The sequence below is a fragment of the Leptonychotes weddellii genome, chromosome 14 (genome assembly GCF_054177405.1).
Source record: "Leptonychotes weddellii isolate Sample4059 chromosome 14, ASM5417740v2, whole genome shotgun sequence".
Taxonomy (NCBI): domain Eukaryota; kingdom Metazoa; phylum Chordata; class Mammalia; order Carnivora; family Phocidae; genus Leptonychotes; species Leptonychotes weddellii.
The window spans coordinates 71,724,692-71,743,779 of record NC_138382.1 but is presented as its reverse complement, the minus strand read 5'-3'; the positions used below and the strand labels follow the sequence as shown (position 1 = coordinate 71,743,779).

The 19,088-nt window shown below is 41.7% G+C and overlaps 1 protein-coding gene across 6 annotated transcripts in view; it reads left to right on the top strand.

Moving 5' to 3' along the window:
* MAPKAP1 (MAPK associated protein 1) overlaps nt 1-19,088 on the top strand; it is a 236,432-nt gene that overhangs the window by 134,900 nt on the left and 82,444 nt on the right. For all 6 annotated transcript variants that reach the window (XR_014140160.1, XM_081803593.1, XM_081803592.1 and 3 more), the window contains exon 7: nt 4,733-4,842. Coding sequence is in view for 5 of the 6 variants with exons in the window: in XM_081803593.1 (XP_081659719.1) it covers nt 4,733-4,842 (110 nt within the window). In the remaining variant the exon portion in view is untranslated. The remainder of the gene's footprint in view (nt 1-4,732; nt 4,843-19,088) is intronic.

Below are 19,088 nucleotides of genomic sequence, written 5' to 3'. Positions count from 1 at the left end.
CCATTTGTAGATGAGGAAACTGGCAGCTAGAGAGAGAGAGAGATTGTATCATTTATCCCAGGAAGGTAGAGCTGGGACTCCAAAGCAGGTTCTACTCTAGCGCTTGCTGTGCTTTGCTGCCATCTGGTCACCGCCATCTTTCTTAGCATGATATAGAGCTAAATGATCACTGTGTTTTGAGACATCTCCATTAAGAAGCTCTCTGATCCCCTTACCCTTCCCCGGCTTGGCTAAGTGCCTCTGTGTTTGGTAGGACTCAGAACTGGCTTCCATCTTTGTACTTACCGCATAGCACTATAATTCTTTGTTTGCTTCTTTGTCTTTCTCTCCTGCTGGACTGTGCTCCTTGGTTTAGGGACCATATTGTTGATTTCTGAATTCAAAATTGAGATCTTTAATAGATCTTTAATAGAGTGACTTCAGATAAATTCCCTAATGCCTCCAGCCTCGGATTCTGTAAAATGGATATAATACTAGCACCTATTTTAGGATTGAATGAGTTAATACAGATTTTAAAAGCTTAACATAGCACCTGGCACATAGTAAATGTTCAGTAGATAGTAGTTGCTATTATTACTGTTGTAATTGTTGAATAATAACTTGTACTGTGCAGCTCAGAAAGCTCTTAATAAGTCTCATTGAATTTCTCTGCACCACTACCATGATTTTTGACTTCCCTCATCCCCATCCAAAGCCAGTGAGTTAAGCTGAGGTGCAGTGTACCCACTTCTCTGGCTTACTCTCTCAAAAATGAAAGCCTTGAATATGGAGCCCTGAGTGCTCTTCTGTGAGCTTCAGAGGAGGCTTGATGCCTTGGCCAGAAGTTGCTTGCTTGTAGTGCCCCTGACTGTTGCTACCATGTCCAGCGGATTGCACATTTTAATGGCGCTGTGTTACCCATATAAGCAATGGCTGGGATCCATTCCCCCAACTAAGCAATGTCTGCTCACGGGGTAGGGGAGAGGGGGTGAATGGGGCCTCTTCTTTTGGAGTGATGACTTAGGACAAGGGGAACACAAGAGCACTAACATTTCTAAGCTCCTTTTACTATTTGTCAACCTTAATGCCAGGTGCTTGGCATTCGTTGTCTATGGTATCCTCTCTGACAATTCTGTAGGGAAGCGGCCTCCTCATTTCATGGATGTAGCTGAGGTTCCCACATGTTAAGGCAACATTTTGGTTAGCCATGGAACCAGAATGTGAACCAAAGTGTATGTAACTCGCAGTCCACACGTTTTCCTCTCCAGTATGTTGCCTCCCAACTTGGGTTCTGCTTCCAGCGTTGTCCCTATAAATAGACTCAGCTTTTCAGATAAGGACCTGTGCCCCATCACCTCTGGTTTAATATTTAGCAGAGAAATGCTCATCGTGTTAGGTTAATGTGGGTATAAAAACTTCCCTCTGGCAGCTGAGTGGCTTTGCACTGGGACAGAGCTGAATTCCTCAAGTGAGTAATCTCTTTTTAAAACGCCCATACGTTTTTCAGTGGTTACAAGACTTGACAGGACCTAACTTTGAATTGACTGAAGCACTCCGGGCAGCATTTAGTCAGCTCTGAAGTGGCTCTGCATCCTAGACCCGGCACAGGCAGCGCAAGGAGCTGTGGAGGGCAGTGCTTTGCTCAGGGCCCCCCGAGTGCCCTGCTGTGGTGGGAGACACGCTGTCTGTCCACGAGCGGAGCAGGAGGACGAGCAGGTTCTGAGCCGAGTCCATCTGTCTCTCCATCGGCCTGTCTGTCTGAGGGCTAATCACCCTCGGCACAGGCCACACCTCAGAGACTGGAATGCAGGGCCGCACAGAAGGGAGGCAGGACTAGCGAGTGCCCTACCTACCTGCTGCCGGCATTTCCCCCGAGATCAGGGTCTCCTCGGTCGCACACCCAGTGCCCAGCACTAAATAAAAAGCAGCTCTGAAAGATGTATTTCCATAGACTTTTTAGAAAGCCCATACAAATTCCTGGATATAAAAAAATGAGGCATAAAACCTAGAATGTTTGGAAGTCAAGCTGAAAATTGTGGGAGCAAGTCTCCATATCCATTTATTAAATGGGAGCATAACTTAATAGTTGCACCTAGATGTCTTCTGAGAACCACTTCGATTCTGTGCCCCCTTAAGTGCTGTAGACTTGGAGCAAGATCCAAAGTTGGCGTTTGTCTGGAGGGAGAGAAGCGATGGAGTGGGAGACTGACCTAAGGAAGCTTTCATTAGGTCTGGTTGAGTGTGCAATACGTGGGTCACAACCTCCTTCTCCTTTTAATGTGCACGATTTTACCGAAATGGAGCCCCAGAGTAAGATACCGCACACTCGTGAAGGCACGTTCTGAGCGCTGTGCGTGCCCCTTCCCTTCACTGTTGTTTTCATTTTCCTCTCCTGAACCTTGCTACCCTGGCTTCAGCACGGAGGCTCTAAAGGAAGATGGAGAGCCGAGTTACCTCAGAATGATCACTATCGTTAACATTCACGGGTGGTTCACTTATCATTCCTGACTGCACAGACATGGCAGCCGCTCGGAAGCGTCCGCAGGTGTAGCATGGTGATACATATTACATTGTGCCACAATGGATTTATGTATTCTGTAACAAAAGAAAAGTGTAATGAAAAAATACAGAAGGTAATCCTTTATTCCTCCACCACACAATTTATCAGTAATGCCTGTGGATGATAAGTGCCAGGGATTTCCTCTGCTTGCTTTAACCTTGTCACCCAGGTACGTTTTGGTAAAATGACAGAAAAATACAGACTAGGGATTTTCCTCTGTTCAAAAATCTTTTAAAAGGACACTTTTAATTTATGGAAGTTAGTCCAGACGCAAGGCTTCCTTTTGAGCTTCTAGTCTGCCTTTGCTAAAAAAGATAAACGTATTGGTTTGAAATAATGCTGTCAGCCAGCCGATTAGAAGAGAATGTAAGCAATTTATAAGCAGACTCAAATCTAAAATATAAAATAGTTCAGGTGGAACCCAGGTAGATGGGAGTTCGTGAGATCTAGCCCGGTACTAGTTTGTGCGTACCCGAGAACTTGTGTTCCCTTTTAGGCCCCATTCACCCATCGCCCAACATATTGTCACAGATGGAGCGCATACTGACTTCCGAGGAGAGAGCAGGGGAAGACAAGCCTGAATGCGGATGATTGGCGTTTGTTCCAAACACACGCTGGCCTAGCGCCAGAGCAAATACCCCCAAGTTTATAAATGCACAAGGCACTTTACATTTCAGTCCTCTTGCCAAAGTATCACTTACTGCATCGCTCCCTAAATATAGTTTTTTAAAAAAGAGCTATTTCTTATTTTGCTTTGATCAGTAAAATAAACTTTTAAAGATTGTTCTGGGATGGGGTCCAGCTTCTGAGGTAAAGAATGGCTGGAGCTCAGGCATGATTCAGTAACAGAGTGTTCAGTAAAATTAGCTTGACAGTTCTCAGGCCTGCTGTTCAATAGCAAGAACTTGACCAAGTTAAAATGGATGATCGTGCTGGCTAGACCAGCGTCAGCTTTTGCTTTTTAACAAATGGAATGTCAAGGATTAAACAGCAAGCCGTATGGAGAGGAGGGGTGTGGAGATGTCTTTGTATTAGGGAAGCAAATTGGATCCTTGATTTTGAGATCGGCCCCCAGCTCCTGTGGAAAGCCAGCCACCTGGTTGGGTCCAAACTAGGTCCCAAAGAGGTTTAAGGCCTCTTCTCAGCCTGTCCTACCATGGGGAAGCTTTTCCATGGCTTAGCTTGAGGCTTGGCTTTTCTTTCAGATTTCTTGTCAGTATGAAGTTCTGCCATATTTTTTGGCTGTGTGTTCTCCTTTGAGATTCTTATGAGGAAATGGGAATGCGACCAAACTCCTTGTGGTAATTCCCATGTTCCATAGTTGGAAACTTGGGTCCCATTTGTTAGATGAGCTGCTTGGAATTGGCCTGTTTTGTTCTGCTGCCTGAGCATAGTGAGTAGTGTTTGTGATACTTGCTATTGCAATTAACAGTCTTAGTGAAGTTATACCTCACCCAGGGATGGGCTTCTGTTTTTAGGGTACTTGTTCCCTACCAGTTTTTTCCTATCTAAATGAACCACTCCCTCCAAATTTGACTGACTAGAAGCTTACAGGTAGTGTCAGTATTTTGTCTTGTAATTATTTATGCTTCATTTCATATTTTGTTTGAGCTTCTAGGACTAAATAAATTAAAACATTCCTACTGAAGTATATACAGACCGTACGTTTAAAATTTATTTATTTACTTGCTTACTAGCCAGTTAGGAAGAGCCTTTTTTTCCTTATTCTAAATTGAGTTGGGCTATTGTATTTTCCCCTCCACCTCCCGCCTCCCCCCCATCCTCACCCCATGACATTTTTCCTCTAGGGCTCCCTGGGCTTTAATGTGATGGTGGTATCTGCCTGCAGTGACATCTGCTGACACAAGCCAAGTCTATTGTCAATCCTTGCTCCGGGATTTGGCTTGGGAGCCAACATGAGTAACCCACAGTACTAGTGACCCACACAGACCAATTAGATTCAATTTGAGGTAAATCAGAAAAACATTCCCTAACTCTGACCTTTCTTTCACTTAGAACTGTTTATACCAGAATGCCTCTCTCTCTCTCTCTCATTAGAAGTTAGTCTGTTTTTAAATAATTAAAAAGCACTTTGAGGTACACTCAATAAACTTTATTAAACACAGTGAAGACCGCAATAACATTCCTCTGGTTGAATGTTAGTGATGATTTAATATTTATCTTTTCCTACAGAAATGCTGCTCATGGATTCTCCCTTATTCAGGTGGACAACACAAAGGTCACCATGAAAGAAATCTTGCTTAAGGCAGTGAAGCGAAGAAAAGGATCCCAGAAAATTTCAGGTGAGACCCTGGAAGTAGAAGCTTAACCGTTAGTTTAAAAGTGCTTGGTGTGTGCATACCTGTGCGTGTGCGTGTGTGTGTGTGGGAGAGAGAGATGGCTGGCTAGATTGTTCTAGATATCATTGCTAGAAGATTTGGTTAGCAGATCTACAGCAAAAAAAGTGATTTTTTTAAACTGCCCCTGGGCCCAAGAAAGGGACTGGGTCAGTGGCATGTGTGAGAAGAATGTGTTCCTATTGATTATGGAAGCTCCATCATTAATAATTTGTGATAGATTAAGACAAAGCTATTTGAGCTATTAGTTGGTGTAAAGCTGTATTAAAAACCAAATCCTAAATTTGAAGGACTGCTTTTAATTTCATGTTTTCACATAATTTTCCATGAGGGAAACTTTCAGTTAGTGTTCGGGGTATGCAATAAAAGAAAAACAACTTTCATTTTTACCAAATGAGGGCAACTGTAAAAAAAAACTTTTTTAAAGATAAATCACTTGATGTGCACAAATACCTGTTAATCTTTAATTCCTCATTACCCAAATTTGTACAGAAAATAAGCTTATGGGGGCGCCTGGGTGGCTCAGTCGTTAAGCGTCTGCCTTCGGCTCGGGTCGTGATCCCAGGGTTCTGGGATCGAGCCCCACATCGGGCTCCCTGCTCCGCGGGGAAGCCTGCTTCTCCCTCTCCTACTCCCCCTGCTTGTGTTCCCTCTCTCACTATGTCTCTCACTGTCAAATAAATAAATAAAATCTTTAAAAAAAAAAAAAAAAGAAGCTTATGGTATTAGCTATGATACTTAAAGGATATGAGGGAAAAAATATTACCAGTATTGAGAAATAATTATTTTGAGAAATAGCTCAAAGATTTGTTATACCACAGACAACTTTAATATAAATCAACCTCTGTATGACATGTCAAATATCATTGCTTTGTAAATAAATGAGACTTCTTTAACACCTTTAGTTTCATCTTCTGGAAAGGAAAAAATGCATTACTCAGGTTGAAGAGAATAGTTTTGTGTTCTTTTTAAGGAGAGGCATATAATCTGTTCCAGATTTAATTAGCTATCTTCAGATGAAAGCTGAAGTTTTAATAAAAGTTAGAAGAGATAACACAGTGAAGGACACGGATGAGCTGTCTCAAGGCCATATTCCAGGGGAACGATAAGAGCTGTAAAAAATGGCAGAGGAGAGCAATTGAATGGAGCAATGAAAATCTGATTCTCATAAAAAAGAGAGAGAGAGAGAGCTGCTGGTAGGGGCGGTTGTAGATGAGACCTGCTAGCGTCTGCAAGCAATTTGGATGCTTGCCAGGAGTCATTGTTCACCCTCGGCTGTGGCGGGTCTGTCCAGATGTGCCAACTGCACGTTTCGGCTTTTGCCAGCTGACTGCGCCGTTTGATAACCAGCTCTCTGGATGCCCATCACTGGCCGCAGAGATAGAATTAAATGATGATGATCTTCCCACAAGTTGGGAGAGGAAACAATGCATATAAATCTTGATTTCATCTCAGCATGAGAAGTCTTTATCCATCATCACTCATAATGAACAAGTCGTTAGCTGGGATGAATGGTGTTCTGGTTTTTCCAAACACCTCTTTTGTTCATTTTTTGGGTGACTTTTATCCATTGCATGGGGGTCAAACCTCTTTACATTTAAGGGATGATTGAAGAGGCATAGCCTCTCCTTCCCAGGGGAAAGTAGATATTTGGGGGTTCTAGGTGCCAATCTAATAGCATTTAAACAGCTTCAGATATTTAAAGATATTTAATAAGCATGTATCTTCCTTTAGGATCCTATTTTTTCCTCGTGTTTTGGCCCTAAATTTTTTACACATTAGTGCCCATTTTGTGACACATTCATTGTATTCAAAGATAGTGTTATTCCAGGTTGTCCAAGAGGAGCGGGAACCAGCTTTTTAAACCTTCTTAATAGAAATTCAGCTGTCGCAGATTTTTTTAGACCATGAAACCTTTTTGAACTTACTGAGGTGCAGCTGAACCATGTCCTTCCCTCTGTCTCCGGCTATCTCTTTCCAATTGTGTACCTATTTATCTGTGTCCATCTCCAGCAACCACGTTTATCATACACACAGTTATTTATGTTCACCTTTGTGTACACATTCCTGCCATTTCCATCAGAGACTTTGCCACATCCAAAACACAGTGATCTGCATTATTTATTCCTTTTCATACTAGAGAAGTCATTTGAGATTGATGTATTTACATAAATTACTGTCCATTTTCTTAATCCAAAAAGCTCTGTAAAATGAGAAGCCCTTTCTGTTGCTTTATTAAGTCTGGTCTCATGAAACAGAAGGCTCTCCAGTTTGGCAAAGATGTTTATTTAAGGTTAGCTTGGTAAAGACGGTGTATTTTGTGATCTTGAACTTTGTATTGTGGAGTGGGCTTGTTTTGGAGGGTAATTAATGAAAAGAGGAAAATCCTCTCGTCATAGACGGAAACACAGTATGTTTCCTTAAATTAAAAAAAAAAAAGGCTGTTAGTGCTCACAATTGGCCATGAAATACTTATACACATTATGACACGTGAACTTAGTCATGAACTCAAGAACATGGTGGCAGGAGATGCCAGGCTAGAGACTACGTTTATCCTGCACATGACCCCCGCAGTCTCTGCAAGAAGGGGCCTGCCTCACCCCATGTCCAGGACAGCAGTGGAGTGCTCAGCCCTCTCTTCAAACAGCTTTTGCCTGATGGAGTGCAGAACACCACTTGTCTGTTTTCTGCTCTTTTTTAACTGAAGTGAGGCGAGATTAAACAACATGTGCCATGTGGAGGCGAGAGTTCTCACTTACTGGTTTGTTAGGGGTTAGTTGCACTAAGAACAAGGTTTCAGAAATCCTTTTATAGGCTGACAGTGCACTTCTGTTGCTTACCCACAAACCTCTAGCCTCTCTCCTCTTTTTTCCAGACCGACCATACAACTTTCCATTTCATAGTAATCATAAATTGAGAACCTAAACTATTTTAGTATGAAACCCAGATGTGGTGACTACTCCAACATTTAAGTACTCTGTTGCCCTTCCCTCTGGCACTCCCTTCCTGATTTTCATTTGTAAAAAATTGGAAGGTGGCAGCTATTTGAGCAAAAGAAGTCTTCTTTGTTTAGGTAGATAGGTTTGTCAATGGAAACCCTTAGGGTTTTAAAATATTTTTTGCTTGGTATGGACAGACTATCGTTACAGGCACTTGTAGCTGATCTGGAATTTTGACTTGCATTATTTGTAATTATCATTGTCATAACTATTTATGAACACTGCAGGGTTTCTATTACTATTCATGTGCTGAACTAGAGGAGTCTTTTCACTGTGTGTTCCAGTCGGTGCTCTGCTAAGGCCCATTTTTTTTAAAGCCCATTTTTAAATGTCCCTTTTAAAGTTTCTCTACAGCTTTTCATTTTATTACTGATCCACTTGACATTTGGAAGCTACCTGCACTGGCAGAAAGTCCCCACTGTTTAAGAAAACTGTAAATGGAGAATCTGGTTTTAGAAGAATTAACTGGCACCTCTTTACTAATTTTTGTAGCTGGATGGGTGAGTTTTTGACATAATGAAGAGTAGCCAGTCAGGTCCTTTGATTTAGCTAGTAAAATATACTGACCTGTTATTTAGTGAGTGAAGTCCTTAGCTCATCACGTTCTCCTTTGGTCAAGTTCATCCTCACAGCCAGTGACCTTCTGAGCTTCTTAGTATTTTGTTGTTTAAATTTGCTATCACCCACCAACCCTTTACCAGCCTCCTGAAGCATGGTGTTGGGTATGGCAGGAATGCTTAAGAAATGGAGGCAGATACAATTTCAATTTATTTTTTTATTTTTTTTATTTTTCTTAAGATTTTATTTATTTATTTGACAGAGAGAGGCACAGTGAGAGAGGGAACACAAGCAGGGGGAGGGGCAGAGGGAGAAGCAGGCTTCCCGCCGAGCAGGGAGCCCAATGCAGGGCTCGAACCTAGGACCCTGGGACCATGACCTGAGCCGAAGGCAGACGCTTAACGACTGAGCCACCCAGGCGCCCCTACAATTTCAATTTTACATTGACACAGAAATATAGTTAACTCTTGGTCTACAAAAGAGAGAAGGCTTCGAAGTGGGATGTTCCAAGCAGAATAGTTCTCTGCGCGGCTCTGTTTCAGTATTTGTTGTCATTTTGAAATGGAGGTGTTTTTCTTTATCATCTACTAAAAGATTGAACCAGAAGCATATTAACTTTTTCTTACCCTTGTTCATTCTTGCCTTTTGATGTGAAAGACAAATTTTTATTAGTCTGAAAATCCTTTTGAAAAGTTCTTATAGTATTGTTAAAAAAACTTACGACATTCATTTTTGCTTTTCCCTAATAAAATTTCACCTAGACTTTGAAAGATAAATGTTAGCTTTGTCAAGTGGACTCTCTCTTAACATCTCTGTTTAGAGTCACAGACCACCTTATTGTTTGCTAATGTACTGTGTTTTCACAAGACGCCTAGGATGTCATTAGTGATGTTGTCTAGACTAAGACGCCTCCACATTATTCCCTAAAATACTCCTAGACTCAGAGAAGGCCAGCAAACAGCTACCACAGTTTGCAGAGTTCTGATCAGAAAGAGCGCTAATGATGACATCATTGGATTCTCATGTAAAATGTAAATTTTGATCCATACTGTATTTGTACTTTCATTCATCCTGTGTCCTCATGTGTCAGACCTGTGCTGGGTGCAGGGAGACAGTGGGGGGCAGATTTACAAGGCCCTTGCTGAGGAAGAACTTACATTCTAGAAAGAAGGTAAAAATAAGGGGCTGTGAGAGAGAATAATAAGATGCAACATATAGGATGGTCAGGGAACTCCTCCCTGAGAAATTGACATTTAAACTGTGACCTTCACATTTAAGCTGTGAAGAGTTGGGGAGGGCCAGTGTCATTCAAAGCAGTGGCTATTAAAGGTTTACTATATTTTAATATAAAAAGAACATTTCAGGGGCGCCTGGGTGGCTCAGTTGGTTAAGCGACTGCCTTCGGCTCAGGTCATGATCCTGGAGTCCTAGGATCGAGTCCCGCATCGGGCTCCCTGCTCAGCAGGGAGTCTGCTTCTCCCTCTGACCCCTCCCCCATGTGCTCGCTCTGTCTCTCTCAGATGAATAAATAAAATCTTTAAAAAAAAAAAAAAAAAGAACATTTCAGATTTCTTTGTAGTTAATTTACGTGACTCTCTCCCCCTCCACCCCACCTCCCCCAAAAAGTAGTGAAATTGACCCTTGAATTGTTCCCTGGACAAAGTCCCCACATCTTACCCATTAGCAGGTCCTCTCAGTTTTATCTCCAGAATATATCCTGAATTTATTCAGTCTTTTCCATCTCCACTGGATGAGTGCAGATCGCCATGACTTAAATAGCAGTTTTCTGGTTTTCCTGCCTCTGCTCTTGTCCTCCTCCAGTCTCTTGTCTACACAGCAGCCAGAGGGATCTTCTAAAGTATAAATCAGATCATACCTGCTCTATACCCTTCAGTGACTTTCAGAATAAAACCCAAACTTCTAACTACTGTAAAATATTCTGAGACCCAAAGAGGGGAAGGGGCATACAGAGAATATGAACACAAAGAAAGAAAAGAATTGGAAAGAAGTGCAGAATTGATCATTGCAATATGGCAGAGAAATATAGACAGACCAGGCAGAGAACCTGGGAAGCCAGGGTAGGGACTTGGAGCCTGTAACTTAATGTGGACCTGCTCTAACTAATAGACGGGCGACAGCAGGGCCAATCTCGGACACAATTAGTAGGCCTTACTTTCATGCCAGGTAGACCTAGGAAGTAGCATACTAATTAATTAGTTATCAGTAACGTTTTAATGGGGGTTTGTGTGTCAGGAGAGGAGTTGGTCTTTCCCGAAGATGTGGTTCCAATGAGGGAAGAGCTGATTTATTGAGTGCCTTTGTGTATTACACATATTATCTCATTTAATCTGCAAATACCCCTGGAAGGTAGATTTTATTATGCCTGTCTTACAGACGAGACTTTAGAAACGTTGGGGGTGGGGGGGGAGGTGCATGTTAGAATTAAGGAACTGTTGAGAACTGTGTATGTAATCATACACTTACCTCTCTGAGCCTCCCTTTCCTCAGCTCTAAAAGAACTTAAAGTCACCCAAATTTCCACAGTAAGTAAATGGCAGAATCTAAATTGGAGCCCAGGCTTTTTTGACCTCAAAGCCCATACTCTTTTTATTATACCATGTTGCTTATTAGAACCCTAATGGGAGAACAAATTTAAAATTCTGTAAACAGAAATGTTCATTGATTCTAAGATCTAAATGCACTAGGGAAGTGCAGCATTTAAAGGAACCCTGTGGTGAATCTGGATATAAAGCCAGGAATTCTTTTTGTAATTGCACAGTTTGTCTGTATTGGTGTCAGTTTTAATGTTTTATGTCTGGCTTTCTTAAAGCAACATACACCTGTCCTGAGCTGCCCTGTGGAAAAGAGAAACCCGTATGTTTTAGAGGGAGCGGGGTTTCTAACACTCTTCTGACGGGAAGTGTTCTCCAAAGGCTAAAATAAGCTAAAGAATCTTCTTGCTGTAGAGTTTAAGAATCTTACTCCGTGTGTAATTGTAAAGATGGAAAATCCAGTAACCTTTCTTCTATGAAAGTTATTTGTGAGCCATAGACACAGACATGTGGTTTCCTTATGCTATAGCAGGTAATCCTTTAAGAGAAAAAAAAAGAAGATGATGAAGAAGAAAAGGTAAATAAGACTGTTTAAATGTTCTTAGTCAAAAAGGCAGTAATTTCTGTGGAAGACTGCTCCCCATGAAATAATAAATAATCACACTGATGCCACTCATGCATGGGGGCTGGATGAGACATAAAGACCTGATACTTGGTATCCAATGACCCAGTGGGAAAATGATAGAGAAAATTAGGGCAGCTAAAGTGTGTAAATGTCTAACTCAGAAATGCCCCGGGCAAGAAGCTCCAAGTTAAATATTCCTCCTTCCCTCTTCCTGCCTCTTTATCTTGTTGTTTCTTCCCACCTGAGCCTCCCCCTGTCTGGAGTGCTCTGAGGCTCCTGATGGATCTTCCTGAGAATAGAGCAGAGCATGTTAGAGATGGCATTGCAGTCAACTGTTTTATCTAGGAAGCCTGGAAATTTAGAGAATTTATGTCAGGCAAAAATCTTTGGGAACCACTTTAGAGACCCAATTATTTTAGAAGGGTGTTATGAGCTCTCACAACCGCCACATCAGAAAAACCTGAAATACATCATTCGCCAAAACTACATTTGACCAGCGTTTACTCTTCCTGCTAGTCACTAATCTTTCAGAAGTTCCTTTTCCATCACAAAATCTATTCATTCACTCCATCTGGGGCAGTCACCAACGTGGATTAGATTAAAGCAAAAGCCGAATGAAAGAACGAGAAAAGACCTTCCTCCTGACAGGCTGTGTGGTGCTGCAGGAGGGCACATCCATTCTGAAGTCAGAGGAAGGACCTTTCTCTGGGCCACTAGGGACTAATTCTAGAGCATCACTAATTTAATAATAGCTTTTCAGGAAAAAAAAAAAATAAAGAAATACTACATTCAATGTACATATTGATTGTAAGCTGTAGCCTAATTTTAGAAATGTTATAAAGTAGGAAAAAATGCATCTTAGAATGAAGAACTATGGTAATGGAATGCATAGTCCTGTACTTCCCTCAGCTGTGACAGGGGAGAGGTTGAGGGGAGGAGTCACCCAGGGCACTGTGGGAAGGGGCAGATGTGCGCCAAAGCTCTGAGTGTGGCTCTGACAGACCCTGATGACTTCAGTGTTCACCGTCCCTTGCTGCCTGCTCTGGGCCAGCACTGTGCTAGAATCAGGTGGAAACCCAGTGAGAAAACAGATTCAGAAAAGGGGGCAGGGGCACCTGGGTGGCTCAGATGGTTAAGCGTCTGCCTTCGGCTCAGGTCATAATCCTGGCATCCTGGAATCGAGTTCCGCATCGGGCTCCCTGCTCCTTGGAGAGCCTGCTTCTCCCTCTGCCTCTGCCTCTGCCTTTCATGAATAAATAAATAAAATCTTAAAAAAAGAAAAAAAGAAAGAAAGGGGGCAGTAAAATATGGCAAATTCACAAGGAGAAGTACATAAGCTACTTAAGCAGCATAGATTAGGGAGTACTTAAAACTACTGGGTGAGGCAGGGCCTGAGGAAAGATGCTCTGGAGTAAACGATTTGATAGTTTTTTGAAGATTAAATAGAATTTTGGTAGGTGGGTAAGTGAGAGCAAGGACATTCTAGGCAGAGACGTTTTGAAATGTAGTAGTAACAAAACATGGATATCCGAAATTACTGGAGCAGGAACAAGGCAGAGGATAAGCTGCAGAAGCTAGGCAGGGGACAGATTCGATCAGGCCAGGCCTGATAATGTACTCAAAACTAGAAGAGCTGTATTTGTTTATTGGGGGCTTATTATGCAGCAGACACTATGTAGGCACTGGGGATTTTGTTGAAGCCAAGAAATGATCCTTACCCTCCCAGAGCTTACTGTTTAGTTCCTCTGGGGGACAGGCAGTTACAATACCATGCATGTGATCAGTGGAAATGAGTGTAGGGCCTGGGTACACACATTGTGGGAGGGGAGCCCTAGTCCAGTCTTAGGGAGTCAGGGAGAACTATCCTCCAGATGAGACCTGAAGATGGTGGAAACTGACCAGATGAAGAGGGCTGGGAAAGATCGTTTAGGCTGAAGGAGTGAGGTGAGAGAGCTTGATGCCTTCTGGAAACCACATGTAACTCAGGATAATAAGCAGTAGAGTAGGAGTTAGGAGGGTGGGACATTAGGAGGCTCAAGTGGTCATTTGGGACCAGTTCATGTTTGTAAACTGTGTTGGATTTGAACTTTATTCTGGTGGCAGAGGGGAACCATTGAAAGGAGAACAATATAGTCAGAATTTCTTTTAGAAAACACACCGTCTGCATGACAAAAATCCATTAGAGGACATAAAACAGGAGGCAGAGACACCGGTGAGGAGGCTCTTGAGGACTCTATCCAACGGATGATGAGTCCTGAATTAAGGCATGGAGAGAAGCGGTTGGTACTCGGTACAGGAAGCAGAGGGATGGACATCATAGTAAAGTTTGATTTCTGTTATTAGAGCTGAATGCACAGTTTGAGGAGGATTGAAATACCCTGAAGCTGCCCCGTTCTGGTGTTAATGTTAAAACTAGGGTGACGAACCATGAGAGACGATGGACTCTGAAAAAGAAACTGAGGGTTGCTGGAGTGGGGGGTGGGGTGGGAGGGATGGGGTGACTGGGTGATAGACACTGGGGAGGGTATGTGCTCTGGTAAGCGCTGTGAATTGTGCAAGACTGTTGAATCTCAGATCTGTACCTCTGAAACAAATAATGCAATATATGTTAAGAAAAAAAAAAAGAAGAAGAAGAAGGAGGTAGCAGGAGGGGAAGAATGAAGGGGGGGAAATTGGAGGGGTACATGAACCATGAGAGATGATGGACTCTGAAAAACAAACTGAGGGTTCTAGAGGGGAGGGGAGTGGGAGGATGGGTTAGCCTGGTGATGGGTATTGAGGAGGGCACGTTCTGCATGGAGCACTGGGTGTTAATGCACAAACAATGAATCATGGAACACTACATCTAAAACTAATGATGTACTGTATGGGGATTGCCATAACAATAAAAAAAATTTTAAAAATATTAAAACTAGGGTGTGGTAGAAGATAGACTTTTAAAGATTTCTTTTTAATAAAATTAAATGCTTGTTGAAAAAAGATCAAACATTTAGGAAGTGCGTCAAGTAAAAAGTAAGTGTATGAAGGTTTCTTCTAACTGTATTTGGTGTGAACCCTTGGTTTTTTATTCAGTTCACACACACATAGACATATAGGCTCTAAGTTTCATGTGAGCAGGACCCTGTTTTTTGTTTAGTTTCTTTAAATCACTATATACCCAACATCTAGCAGAGTGTCAAATAGAAGACACTCTATAAATGTTTGTTAAATAAACTTGTAAAAAACGTATCCACATAATGATTTTTAAGAAGGATACCACACAGTGTATATGATTTTGCATTTGTTTTTCACTTAGTATTCTGTCATAAGCATTCTTGTTAGAATAACTATGTTAGAGTGACCATTGCCATTTTATCTTCCTAGTTAACATTTATTTAACTTAGCTCTCTGTTGTTGGACATTTAGATTATTTCCAAATTTCCAGTTTTACACATACAGTGAACAATCTTGTATGAATATTCATTGCACGTTTGTGCTAGATGTTAAATATGGGATTGCTTGTCAGAAGTTTGTGTATTTAAAATGTTGAGAAAAACAAATTGCCCTTTAAAAAGTTTATACCAGTTCTTTGACACTCCAAGAATATATGAGTGTCTTCTTTTCCCACCCCCTTACTAACACCGATGTTATCGATCTTTCATTTTTGCCAAACTGATGGCTAGCAGTTAATATCACATTTTAATTTGCATTTCTGTGGGTTTTGTGTAAAGTTAAGCATTTTAAAAATGTATTTATCTGCCATTTATCTTTCTAAAAGATAGTTTTTAAGTCAGTTGTTTTTAGTGGGAAGAGAAATTGAGAAGTCTAATTTCACAAAACTGTTTTTAAGAAGTACCCTGTAGTTTAGAATACAGTTCACCCTACTGCCCCCTTTCCTGCCCCAGCAGGTCCACATATGTGTGTACACGCGCACACACACACACACACACACACACACCCCTGATATAGAGAAAAGGCACACATCCAGGCCAGGCAGGTCCACATATGTGTACACACACACACACATACACACACACACCCCTGATATAGAGAAAAGGCACACATACACACACACACACCCCTGATATAGAGAAAAGGCACACATCTAGTCCCGGCCAATTTACTTGTTTGCCTTCTGGCTTTTCATTTACCAGCAAAGCTTTTGTTTATGTGTTTGGAGAGAGTTAGCTGGTAATTCACTAGGTTCTAGTTCACCTCGTTTAGGACCTTATGTTGTTACCTGCCTGCTTTGTCACAAAACTATTTGAGAAAACAGATTTCCTGTTAAATAGTTTATTTTAGTCTGGTATGTGTATATAGTACTTAGAAAATGCATCATAATCTGGAAATCAGGAATGTAGGCAAAAAAGTTGTCACCCCTTAACAGGTTTATTTTGGAGAGGCACAGCTAAGGACACGTCTGGCAGCATTATGAAAAGCACTGGCACCAAGGGCAACTGTGGGGGGTTAATGGGAACCCTGCATCATTCCTTGCCATGTGCCTGGTGAGTTAACTCCTAGAAGTTTCTGGGAATGGTAGCAAGTGGGGAAAAGGCTGCAACCAACAATCAGTGTCACAAAGTGGGGATGACTAATTTGCTGAGGACACCGTTGAGACAGATGTTTAATTAGCTGAAGTCAGAGTGGATAAATTGGGAGAGGACTGCCTATGCAGAGAGATGCCCTGTTCCCTCATCTCTCATTTAACTGTGTTTGGTTTGGGTTTTTGTCTTTATCGTTTTCTCTTTGAAGGCAATGTCCTCAGACCCAGGGGAGCTGCGAGGGGGAATAGGAGGAAAAGTACCCTTTGGTACATCTACTGAACACTTACTGTACTTTTGTATTTAACTTTTACAAAGACCTTGTGAAATGGACATTATCTGTTTTTTATGGTTGAGAAAACCGAGGCCATGTTATGTGTGTATTGTGTATATGCATGCATTCTTATGTGGATTGCTAATGAGTGACGTAGATGAGATTTGAACCTGTACCCCTTGATTCTTAAGCCCAGTGTTTTTTCTCTGTACTGCAGCTTCCCCATTTAAATTGTAATGCAAGTGAGAGAACTTTCTGGAATAAAAGTAATCTGTATATTGACAGGAACTGGTGTCACACAAGTGAATGCATTTGTTGGAACTATCAAATGATACTCATAAGATTTGTACATATCATTGTATGAAAATTTTACCTAAAAGTAAAATGAGGGGGCGCCTGGGTGGTCAGTCGTTAGGCGTCTGCCTTCGGCTCAGGTCATGATTCCAGGTCCTGCTCAGCGGGAAGCCTGCTTCTCCCTCTCCCGCTCCCCCTGCTTGTATTCCCTCTCTCACTGTGTCTCTCTCTGTCAAATAAATAAATAAAATCTTAAAAAAAAAAAAGGTAAAAAGAGAATCTCAAACAAATATTGGACACCAGTTAACGTTATGCACACTGAATGTACTGATGTCTGCTCTTTACTTTGAAATGCATTTTTTTTTTAAGATGCATTGGTGGAAATAAAGTCTTTAAAAAAAAAAAAAAGAGACGCCTGGGTGGCTCAGTCAGTTGAGCGTCTGCCTTCAGCTCAGGTCATGATCCCAGGGTCCTTGGATCGAGTCCCGCATCGGGCTCCTTGCTCAGCGGGGAGTCTGCTTCTCCCTCTCCCTCTGTTGCTGCCCCCCTTCTCACTCTATCTCTCCCTCTCTCAAAAAAAGAAATAAAATCTTAAAAAAAAAATAAAGATGCATTGGTGGATGGATATATGATAAAGCAAATACAATAAAAATGCCAATTGTAGGATCTAGGCGGTGGGTACATGGGTTTTCAATGTACAGTTCTCTCAACTTCTCTGTGGTTTAAAAATGTTTATAATAAACTAGGAATGAACTTATAAAAATTAAAAATATATAATTTAGGTTCTTATTAATGTAAATTTCTGAACTTACAAATAATTATCTTTGTGGCATAGAAAACACTAATCTTTACTTCCTGTAGGGTATTTTATCTTTCTTTACTTCATATGTTAAATGAGATCTTTGAGGTCATAGTTTCTTTCATGGACCTGTGATTTTAAGTAGCATATAGAGTTATGAAAATAAAGTAATTGTTACCACTTACTGAATATTAAAAATTTGCGGGGCGCCTGGGTGGGTCAGTCGTTAAGCGTCTGCCTTCAGCTCAGGTCATGATCCCAGGGTCCTGGGATCGAGTCCCACATCGGGCTCCCTGCTCAGCGGGAAGCCTGCTTCTCCCTCTCCCACTCCCCCTGCTTGTGTTCCCTCTCTCGCTGTCTCTCTCTATCTGTTGAAAAATAAATAAAATCTTCAAAAAAAAAAAAAAAAATTTGCCAGGCAATCTGCCAAGCACTTTTTGTAGTGATCTCTTTTAATCCTTAAATCAAGTATTTGAATTGATTATTATTTTTGTTTTATAAAAGAGAAAACTAAAGCTTAGAGAGTCTGCAAGACTTGTCCAAGGTCACACAGCTAGTAAGTTGGGGAATAGGGATTCAAACCCAGATGTATGATGCCAAAGTTTGTATTCCTCCTACTGGCTAAGGTTCCAGGGTCCACATGTCAGTGGAGGCAGGAATGCTTTTCTCCCTCGAGAGACCAAGTGCCCCTGCTTCATTTGGACGTGGCAACATGATTCAGTGTAAGGAGTACAGGCTTTGGACCCAAACCAGCCCAAGTCTCCACCCTGGCTGTGCCTTTCACACAAGCGGTAAGGTTAGACAAGTCATCAAGCCTTTTTCACTTCGGTTATCTTTTCTGTCAACAGGAGTAATAATACCTACCTGGCAGGGCTATTGTTTTGACTGGATGCATATAAAACAGTTCATAGTAAGTGTTCAGGGGATGTCAGCGGCCTTTATCCCTGTTGCTGCTGCGGCACCAAGCACACCATAAAATCTGGCTTCTGAGGTTTGGATTTACTTCCTTTTCTACCCATATGACTTGGCCTTTGCCTGTACTTTTTGTTTGCAACGAATTAAGTCTATAGAAAGCTTATACCCTGTGATGGAACCAGCTTTTGAATTGTGTTTGGATATGGATCTGCTGGAAGCACCCTTTATTTTGAACAAGGAGAAAACTAGCAGAGAGCCAACTCCCAATGATTTTTGACTAACAAGAAAACCCATGTCAGGCATGTAGGGGTGTCCTAATGGTCACAAGGCGCATTCATCATGTAGCTTATATCAGCAAATTTAATTTACTATACCCAAGATTCTAGAGAGGAAGTGAACAAATTACATTTTTCTCTAACAAACATGTTTACAGGTGATTATAAAAAGCCTTTGTATTGGGGCGCCTGGGTGGCTCAGTTGGTTAAGCGACTGCCTTCGGCTCAGGTCATGATCCTGGAGTCCCTGGATCGAGTCCCACATCGGGCTCCCTGCTCAGCGGAGAGCCTGCTTCTCCCTCTGACCCTCCCCCCTCTCATGTGCTCTCTGTCTCTCTCATTCTCTCTGTCTCAAATAAATAAATAAAATCTTTAAAAAAA